At 38.1% G+C, this 10905-nt stretch overlaps 1 protein-coding gene across 2 annotated transcripts; it reads right to left on the bottom strand.

The window, feature by feature from the left end:
• Positions 1 to 3345: 3345 nt before the first annotated feature.
• Positions 3346 to 10792, bottom strand: LOC124284578 (bolA-like protein 3). 2 transcript variants are annotated; one of them, XM_046720674.1, is made up of 4 exons: positions 10671 to 10792; positions 9136 to 9283; positions 5539 to 5627; positions 3346 to 3623 (listed from the first exon to the last, which is right to left on the bottom strand). In XM_046720674.1, exons 1-4 carry the CDS (start codon positions 10701 to 10703, stop codon positions 3555 to 3557), a joined length of 339 nt encoding a protein of 112 aa, XP_046576630.1. In that variant the 5' UTR covers positions 10704 to 10792; the 3' UTR covers positions 3346 to 3554. The 2 variants fall into 2 exon arrangements, with proteins under 2 accessions (XP_046576630.1, XP_046576639.1); XM_046720683.1 differs by lacking the exon at positions 10671 to 10792 and adding an exon at positions 10456 to 10491.
• Between the last annotated feature and the right edge of the window lie 113 nt (positions 10793 to 10905).

The following is a 10905-nucleotide window of genomic DNA, read 5'->3' as shown; positions in this document are numbered from 1 at the left end:
CACCACATCTGACATATCATGCTGCATATTGCATCACATCCCTTGTATCTCATTGTATATTGCATCACATCTGATCTATCATGTTGTATAATGCATACTCCTCTGACATAATTATGTTGCATATAGCGCCACACCCAACATACCATGTTGTACATAGAGCTACATCTAACATATCATGTTGTATATAGTGCAAAACCCGACATACCATGTTGTATATATAGTCACGTCCGACCTATCATGTTGTACATAGTTGTCTTATCTGACATATATTGTATATAGGTCTTATCTAACATATGTTGTATATAGCGCCACATCTGACATACCATGTTGTATATAGAGTCACGTCCGACCTATCGTGTTGTACATAGTTGTCTTATCTGACATGTTGTATATAGGCCTTATCTAACATATGTTGTATATAGGGCCACATCTAACATACCATGTTGTACATAGAGCTACATCTAACATATCACGTTGTATATAGTGCAACACCCGACATACCATGTTGTATATAGAGTCACGTCCGACCTATCGTGTTGTATATAGTTGTCTTATCTGACATGTTGTATATAGGTCTTATCTAACATATGTTGTATATAGCGCCACATCTGACATACCATGTTGTATATAGAGTCACGTCCGACCTATCATGTTGTATATAGTTGTCTTATCTGACATGTTGTATATAGGTCTTATCTAACATATGTTGTATATAGCGCCACATCTAACATACCATGTTGTATATAGAGTCACGTCCGACCTATCATGTTGTATATAGTTGTCTTATCTGACATGTTGTATATAGGTCTTATCTTACATGTTGTATATAGTTGCACATCTAACATACCATGTTGTATATAGAGTCACGTCCGACCTATCATGTTGTATATAGTTGTCTTATCTGACATGTTGTACATAGGTCTTATCTAACATATGTTGTATATAGCGCCACATCTGACATACCATGTTGTATATAGAGTCACGTCCAACCTATCATGTTGTACATAGTTGTCTTATCTGACATGTTGTATATAGGTCTTATCTAACATGTGTTGTATATAGCGCCACATCTAACATACCATGTTGTATATAGAGTCACGTCCGACCTTTCATGTTGTATACAGTTGCCTTATCTGACATGTTGTACATAGGTCTTATCTAACATATGTTGTATATAGCGCCACATCTAACATACCATGTTGTATATAGAGTCACGTCCGACCTTTCATGTTGTATATAGTTGTCTTATCTGACATGTTGTATATAGGTCTTATCTAACATGTGTTGTATATAGTGCCACATCTAACATATCATGTTGTATATAGTGCCAGATCTGACATATCGTGTTGTATATAGTGCCACATCTGACATATCATGCTGTCTTATGTCACATCCAATGTGTATTGTATATTGCGCCACATCCGACTTATTGTGTTGTATGTTGCGTCAATCCCCGTCATATATCCACCCTATAATATATGTTCCCAATGTTACATCAGTGCACCTACAAATATGTTAACTAATTAATCAATACATAGCTAAAACAAAGATATTTTTCAAAAGGGGAAACCGATCAAGATTTTACAAAAGCGGTTGCTGCATACACAGGTCAGGTTTGAATACTGGGAATAATGGATGCCATTTATTTGCAAATTTCTTCATTTCATTCTTCCTTTTGGCAATGAAGCTTTCAACAGAAAAAAATATCTTCTAAAGTCTTTATAAAGTTCTTGCATTTTGGAATGTTGTTTGTCAAAGAAGAGACATAAATATGTCTTTTTGCTGAAATGATTACATGATTAAGTAATGGGTTTTACTTAAGGAACCAAAATACACCAAAAATCTTTGTCAAATTAACTTTTTTTATCAAATGGGAGTTAATCCAAATTTGAAGATCATTCCAAAACTTCTTAGTTTCACAACATTCCCAGTAAACATGGCACAAGTTTTCATAGGATCTTGCAATAAGTTGTCTGTTTTCCTGAACCCGCATGTTCACAATGGGTTTTTGTCATCTCTGCAAGTATCAGTCAGCACAAACCATGCTGCATATAGGTCCATGTATTACCGGGTCATCGCCCCGAAGACCAAGTCACCACTCGGCTTGACTGGCAGTGAGTGAGTGAGTTGAGTTTTACGCTGCACTCAGCAATATTCCAGCTATATGACGGCGATCTTAAATAATCGAGTCTGGACCAGACAATCCAGTGATCAACAGCATGAGCATCGATCTGCGCAATTGGGAACCGATGACATGTGTCAATCAAGTCAGCGAGCCTGACCACCCGATCCCGTTAGTCACCTCTTACGACAAGCATGGGTTACTGAAGGCCAATATTCTAACCCGGATCTTCACGGGTCTGCTGGACTAGGAAAACCTCGTGATGTGAGAACTCTCCAGGACACCTGTGATGCATCCCTTTCTCTGCACTCCTCCCTCGTAACAAATAGTGAACTGTGTCGATATTTTAATGATAGTTTGTTAAACAACTTTTTATTTTTAGGACATAAATTCTGCAAACACCTCTCAGAGTTGGTCTGACGTGTTCATTATGATCAGTGTTTCATTGAGTATTTTATGTTTATAAGTTTTCAAGTTAGATTGAAATTCATCGGTCCGTTTTTGAGCCAAACGGACTATAGCTGGGGAACTGTTCTACCTAGGAATACTCATGGCTCTAAAATGATCCATGAACAGATTGGATTTAGTGACTGTTCATAATTTATGGCTTGGGGGTGATGATGATTTAACATAATATAGCTTTTACCTGCATTCAGGCACACATATACATACTTTATTACCCTTTAGATAAATTGGAAGACTTTAGATGGTTAGTAGCCAATGCATATGGAACCGTACTCTAAAGTTTGACGAGTAGTACGAATCCATCTTGATAGTTTGAGATCTTTGACTATGAAATCACAAGGAGAGTTCAACTATTATTATCACAAAGAAATCTCTTCATCAAATTGTTTTGAGAATATGCTATTTTTTATCTATGAAGTGGAAACAGACTGTCCTGAATAATGGTATTATTTTAAATAACAAGCTACTTAAAACAATAGCTTTAAGTCCACGAGAGTTATGCCCCTCTGAATATCAGTCTCTAATGTTCCACTGTCACAACAATTGTGGCAAAATGATTTACGTCCCACACCACGTCATAAATAAAAGAGAAATAAAGAGAAATTGAAGAGGAACAGATGAAAATGGTTCCAGAAAACACTAATATATGGTTGGCATCTAAAATATCTGAAGAGGTCGAAGTAAATACAGATTAAAGCGGGCAGTACCATGCCATACTACCTGGCAAAGAGCTGTGTAACAAACAATATCACACAAAATATTATAAATTTGCCATTTTTCCCATAATATGTTTAGAGATTCATTTGTTTTTTTTCTGATCCAACTCCAAAGAATAAAACATTAAATGTTCGATTTCAGATCCAAATCTCATTTCTCTATATGCCGCAGTCTGTACAACCTAAGCCACAGTCTGTTAACATAAGGCAAGAGTCTGTACATATATAACAAACAACTGTACACAACATCTCTATGAAGAGTTTGACGGCTTGGTCTTTATCTGCAGTCCATGCATTTCCTTTATTTCTTCTGACAGAGCCTGGAACAAAACAAAATAAAGAATATTTGTGAAAACATTATGGGAGAGTTTTCATGTGTTACTGTTAGATCATGTGTTAGATCATGTCCAATGGTACAAGAATCTGTATCGAAATGTCGCACTTTCGTAACAAAGAAGTTCTTATCCATAAAGTTTGTCAATTTTGTACTTCCCAGCTTCTAAAACGCCACTCAAAGAAGTTACATGTTAGGCCTTAAACATATTTCCAGTTCATTTTCGAGACCACTTATGAATAAACCCAGAAGGATTTCACAAATAACTTTCAACAATTTAATGTTGCCTGACTGTTTTCAATTTGCAATGATAATGTTGCTTTGGTTTGTTGTTTGACGCTGCATTCAGCAATATTCCAGCTATATGGCGGCGGTCTGTATTAGTGGAGGTCCGATTAATTGAAATAATCGAAGATTGGTCGCAGTGACTAAACGACCAAGCAATCGAACATGTTTTCTCATAATCGAACGCAACCAATCTTGGAACACTTGTTTGCATCAACAATATTTTTCACAAGGTTGCTTTTGTCTGTGTCATTAAATTTACGTTTCATAAGCACAAGCTCGTACCAAGTCATGATTGAATTTATCTTAAAGAACCAGGAAATCTGTGTTCCTAACATACTAATAATCCTTTAAATATGCAAAATTTGCAAATGGATTTTGTTTAATTTGCAAAAAAACCCCACAAATTACTACATGTTTTTCTTTATTTTTTACAAAGACAACAGGAACATTTGATAAATGATGCTAACCAATTATTTTCGATGATTGATCGGTTGTAACGGACCAATCATCAATTATGAGATTTTAACCAATTCCCAACAGTAGTCTGTATACAATCCAATCTGGACCAGACAATACAGTGATCAACAGCATGAGCATCGTTCTACACAAATGGGATACAATGACGTGTAAATCAAGTCAGAGAGCCTGACCACCCAATCCCATTAGGCACCTCTTATGACAAACATGGGTTACTGAAGACCAATTCTAACCCGATATATATTTTTGATAGTAACAAACAAACCCATTTAAATTGAAAAGGAGCCCCAGTGAGATGGGAGATTCAGAACCTGAGGAAATCTAGACTTGCTTCATTTAGGGCTTTGGCATTGCAGGGTGGGCTAGGCAGTAGGGAAAACAATGTGGTTTAGGGCTGTGAGACAGACTAATTCTCATGATATAGTCAGAGTTGTACTATCATACAAGTATGTCACGACCAGGAAATGATAGAATGTCACTTTACAAAGCGCCTTTGAGCAACTGAGCTGGATATTGGCGCTATACAAATGTGTGTGTGTGTGTGTGCGTGCGTGCGTGCGCGTGCGCGCGTGCGCGCGTGCGTGCATTATTATTATAGGATATTTATATAGCACACATATCCACGTACGTAACTAGTACATGTTCAAGGCGCTGGTATTTTCCCTCGATCATTGGATGTCACTCTCAACGGCACATCGTAATATCAATCTCAACTCCCTGGGGATCATACAACTCTTGCAGCCACTAGGTGCACCGAGTTATTGCGGCTTTCTCATCCTTTTGAGGTACCCATTCACAGCTGGGTGGACTGGGACACATAGTCACAGTACTTTGTTCAAGTTTACTGCACATTGCTGTACCCGCAACTAGGTGTTTGCACATATACATGTGGCCACCATCTGGTCATATACCAACGGATTCGTGGGTTCTTTTAAGTGCACAGGGTTGTGTACTGTACACTAGGGGATGTTACAACACTGAAAGAGTCTGCACACAAAGCTGACTCCAAGTTTTTAGACACGGTCACAGGTGGACTCGATCCCGATATCTCAAGCTTGCTGAATCACCAGCCTGGCGCTTTAGCCAGCTTGCCTACCGTGCCCATGCATGCATGTACTGACAATTTGCAGACTTACCTTGTACACCATCCTCTGTTGTTGCAGTGTGGACTTTCCTGTGAACTCACTGGCTTCTATCGATATCTGATACATAGCTCCACACCCACCTGTTGAGGACAAAACTTAAAACTGTATCTGACCACATAGCTATTTCAAAATGCAGAATCCATTAGCTTGGTTTGTTTGTTGTTTAATGCTGCACTCAGTGCACACTGGACCAGACAATCTAGTGATCAACAGCATGAGCATCGATCTACGCAATTGAGATATGATGACGTGTCAACCAAATCAGTGAGCCAGACCACCTGATCCCATTAGTCCTCTCTTACGACAAACATGGGTTGTTGAAGACCAAATCTAATCCAGAGCTTCACTGGTAGAATCTCATTCTCTTCCCACAGAGGTTACTTGTCATTTCTTCCTACCAACCTCTGTTCTAATACGGTCATATTTCCCGGTTCTCATAAAATCCCCTAGCAGCATAAAATCGCAACACGAATTATCTCCCTTCTTTCTGTCCGATCAGAACACGTGTTACATCAACTTGACTAATACAAGCAAATGTTGGGTCACAAATATCCCTCCTCTGCCAGGAACGTGTGTTGATGTGACACACAAGACATTTAATGGCTAGCTTGTCCGTTGTCAACGAGGGCGATGGAGACGCCATTGATCCGCCATTTACATGACTGAGTTTTGTCTATAAGAAACGTTTGCGCATCGCACAGGGAAAGAGGTTCTAGTTTTCCTGAACCATACGGAAATAACCGAGGCCTTGCGAATGATCACTTTTGAAACAACGTCGCTGATTGCACAACTAAATCTGATTGCAACCAATCACGAATCCTGAACACTCGCACCATGAAAGGGCCATATTAGAACAGAGGTTCGTAGGAAGAAATGACAAGTAACCTCTGTGGGAAGAGAATGGTAGAATCTATGAGCATACATCAAGGCTTGAGTTAGTTATACACCACATGCACCAATTCAACCTATTATGAATAAATGCAAGGCTATGTAAAAATGAATTCAAATTTATATTCAACTCTCACTTGTTCACAGACAAGCTCAACCTCAGAACACGCTCAATGCTTCTTAAGTGTATTTCCAAATTACATCATTAATACCTGTGCTACGAGTAATTTGTCATAATTTCCAGTGTTTGAGTCATCCAACTGTGGGAACCCCAACATTATGTGTATGTTCCCATTATGTTCTGTAGCAGTGTGGCATTAATTTATGTGACACTGGGAGAAGAATATCTTTCAATTTCAGTTAGGACTGCATGGTATTACTGGTATACAGGTATCACGATACGTATTGCTAAGATTTTTTCTCAGAACTGGTATATTGGGCAATAAAGTATGTATGAAGTTTTGTGATTATCTATATGGTTAAAGTTAAAATTTACAGACTTTCATTCACACTGAAGTTTTCCATTGTAATTAATTGACAACACAGCATAATTTACATACAATACATTTTATATAAAAAAGAAAGTTACAATCCCTAAAAATCAAATCTGAATTCGAAATTTCTGTTATCAAAACCATTAAGTATATTTTATGGCTTTAGTGTGTGGAAAATAGGCTCTGCATGTACAAACGATGTCACTCACTGTCAAACACTTAGGCTCCCAATTTATGTCGCAATATATATCAAAACACAGGTACCAGAATCGTAATATATAGCAATATAATTTATTTGCCAATACACAGGTCAGCCCTAATTTCAATGCATTTACAGGACCAGGCTGCAACCTGGTTTAGATTTGTGCCACCTGTTGTAATTATTTCAACGATCTGAGAAAAGAAACTACTACCAACACTGTACATCAAGAGACTATCTGTATTAAAATGATATATTTATTTCAAAGTAAATATGTCTCAGATTTGATTAAATTGTTAACCTTTAGTCACTGTATAATAAGCAATATTAAATAGACTTCATGTCGCCATTACTTTATGTAGTGACCTCTGTAAACCCTCGAGCTCATCATGCTATGTATGTAGCCTTGAGAGAAATATAGTTCAATTCAGTTGTCAAATCAAAATGGACTTGCTGCAATATAAGTCAAGTTCCTTAAATTGAGTCATGCAAATTGGTTAAGTGTACTTTTTAAAGATTTGGATTTCAGTTGAAAATGTTGGTGAAAAGATTAAACAGTGTTTTAACTAACTTACAGTTACACACCTTAAAAATGCAAGAAATACCAGAAAAAATGAATAAAAACAATTTATAACAACAACTGGGATACCTTATTGTGAAACAATATCATAATCATGCGCTGAAACCAGAGACCATATACATATCGGTATATGGTCTCTGGCTGAAACATACTTGACGACGGCTGACTGAAGCAAGTCACCTGTAAGACTGAACATCACCTGTCCCCATGGCTCAGTTAGAAAATAAATACTAATCATATGTCAGGGTACATTCAAAACCAATAACAAACTTTGGTAACATAATCATCATTAGATGCATATCAAACATGCTGTTTATACAATTTAACTGCAGAACTTTGTCTTACAATCAGAATGTACAAACCCTGTGCAGGTTTTACAAATATAAAACCTGTCATTATGTCTCACTTAAAGATAGTATGTCTCTTAAGCTAAGATAGCAAGACACCTACAATACAATAGGCAAAACATTTCTGAAAAGTCACAAAAAATAAACAAATGTACAGGTTTACACAGAAAGCCACAAGGTAACAAACTGTTCAGTCAAGAACTTTAAGCCATTAGCATTTTATATTAGCTTTATGGAATGCATCTTCATACTGTTAGCAATTCAAGAAATTCAATAGTGAGTGAATGAGTTAAGTTTTACGCTGCAATATTCCAGCAATATCACATTGGAGGACACCAGAAATTGGCTAAAGCCTAAAATAAATACTTTGACAAACTAAAATATCATTGAGTGCAATATTTGTGTATAGCAATAAAAAAATAACACAACATGGGTGGAAATAACCCATTGCCCGACGGCCCAGTCCAGTGTTTTTTTCTGTCGGGCAAGCAAATTTGTATATCACGCTGTACCGGTGTCCAGTTGACTTTCCAATGTTAATTATGTTGTTTATTTAAAAAATCAACAACAGAAATTGGCCGGTGTAGTGGAAAAATTGTCAGGGAAGTGATAGCAATTTTAAAGTTATTTCCACCCCTGCACAACTATCTGATACCACGGACACATGTACACAAACTGAGTGAATAACAAAATGGAGTGAGTTTTAGTGATATAATGCAGCATTGATCATGTTGATTGAACACAACTCCACCAATACTGGCTCAATTATTGTTATTGTTTGAAGCCATCCGTGAAGATCCGGGTTAGAATTGGTCTTCAGCAACCCATGCTTGTCTTAAGATCGGGTAGTCAGGCTCACTGACTTGGTTGACACATGTCATTGTATCCCAATTGCATAGAATGATGCTCATGCTGTTCATCACTGGATTGTCTGGTCCAGGTTCAATTACTTGCAGACTCCCGCAATATAGTTGGAATATTGCTGAGTGCAACGTTAAACAACAATCAATAAATTTAATAAATTTTAGGCAATGAAATTTGCATAGTTACAATGTAACCATTTTGACAAGACTAACCTACCTGATATATCGGCAACCTGTACTGAGGTCGACCCAGGGAACTTAACCCTGAGAGCATCTATGAGATTTTTCTCTCCTCGTGTCAGCTCGGGTGGAGCCTCAGTATTCAGACAACATCGGGGATGACTTGATACCGCAAATCTCCATATCTATGAAAAACAAATTGTGAGAGATCATGAAAGAAGAAATGTCTGGTAAAGTAATTCAGAGGCACTGTTATTTCATTGTATTATTGTTTACTGTATGTGAGAGAGTTTAGGCTTATGTTGTTTTGAACAGTATTTCAGTTGCAATAATGGCATGACAACTTCATGTAGGAGGAGGTGAGGTTAGGTGAAATTGGGTTAACATCGAGCTTGAGAATATTTCGCTCATATGACGACGTGCACGTGTGTGTATGTGTATGTGCGTCTGCTTGTACTAGCCCAGACTTAAGCTGGTTTTATAGTGCTAGCCCACTGAGATACCATGCCGCTGTGAAGCATGAATACCCAACTCAGACGCATTATATTGACTCCGAGCCGACCAGTCCTTGTAACCATTAATGCCGAGCGCCAGGCAGGGACCAACAAGTACCATATTTTAACGTCTTTTGGTATGACGCGGTCGGGGATCGAACCAGCGACCTTCCGCTCTCCGAGCGGACCAGCTCTAACCACTACACCATGGAGGCGGTCCTCATGTAGGAGTGAGTGAGTGAGTTTAGTTTTACGCCGCACTCCGCAATATCCCAGCTATATGACGGCAGTCTGTAAATAATCGAGTCTGGACCAGACAATCCAGTGATCAACAGCATGAGCATCGATCTCCGCAATTGGGAACCGATGACATGTGTCAACCAAGTCAGCGAAACTGACCACCCGATCCCATTAGTCGCTTCTTACGACAAGCATAGTCGCCTTTTATGGCAAGCACATGGGTTGCTGAAGACCTATTCTACCCCGGATCTTCACGGGTCCCTCATGTAGGAGGATGTATTGCATGTATTAGTTATTTACCAAAACTCTCACACACTGGGAATGGTGCTGTCAAACCTAAAAACATAAACAAATAACTCAGGGATTCGAACTATAGGCGCCTTATTTCTATTCCACCCACAACCTGACCTCTGTGCCACCTATTTCCCTCACCAAATGAGACTATTTATCAAATGTATGATTTTAAGTGGAAACACTTATTTTACTTACACTGGTGTATATTACAGATCCAATATACGGTATATAAAGGTATAAAGTTGTCTTTCTCTTAGGGGTTGAATTGGAAATGGTGAGATAGATTCTGGTCTTACTGAACCGACAAATGTGATCTCTGAAGGCCTTACAGCATATTTAGTTCCATACATGTATGCTCTAAGTGTCTGTCTCACAGCTCACTAACACTGTTTATGGAAACTGTTCCAAATAATGACCCTAACCTTCAACTTAGCTCGACCTCGGATCTCGTGGTAAAACCGCCGACAATTGTTGAATAATTATTTTAAAATACTGGATAATAACACAGTGGCAGTTACATGACTAAGCAGTTGAGTCAACGTACCACTGGCCTTTTTGTTAGGAAGCTCCGTATCATCTTGTCCTGTGTCGTTACAAAGGTCAGCACTATCTCTCTCTTTTGCAGGTTAACTTTATATTATGCGTCCTTTACCTTAATCACAGGGACCAGTCAATACCAAACGTAACCAAATTTTGATAATGTTCAAAAGCGTTTGATTGCTAATAAAGTATCAGAAAAGTGAAAAACAAACTAATTCATATGTGGTGAATTATTTTTG

This window comes from Haliotis rubra, unplaced genomic scaffold (genome assembly GCF_003918875.1).
Source record: "Haliotis rubra isolate DU_JTF1 unplaced genomic scaffold, ASM391887v1 Scf11, whole genome shotgun sequence".
Classification (NCBI taxonomy): domain Eukaryota; kingdom Metazoa; phylum Mollusca; class Gastropoda; order Lepetellida; family Haliotidae; genus Haliotis; species Haliotis rubra.
This window is presented reverse-complemented; position numbering and strand designations above follow the sequence as displayed.

Coding starts and splice junctions, on each gene's coding strand:
- LOC124284578 (XM_046720674.1), bottom strand. CDS start 10,703: ATGATACGGAGCTTCCTAACAAAAAGGCCAGTG. Junction 9,284..10,670: donor TCCTAACAAAAAGGCCAGTG/GTACGTTGACTC, acceptor TGTTTTTCATAG/ATATGGAGATTTGCGGTATC. Junction 5,628..9,135: donor ACAGGTTGCCGATATATCAG/GTAGGTTAGTCT, acceptor TGTCCTCAACAG/GTGGGTGTGGAGCTATGTAT.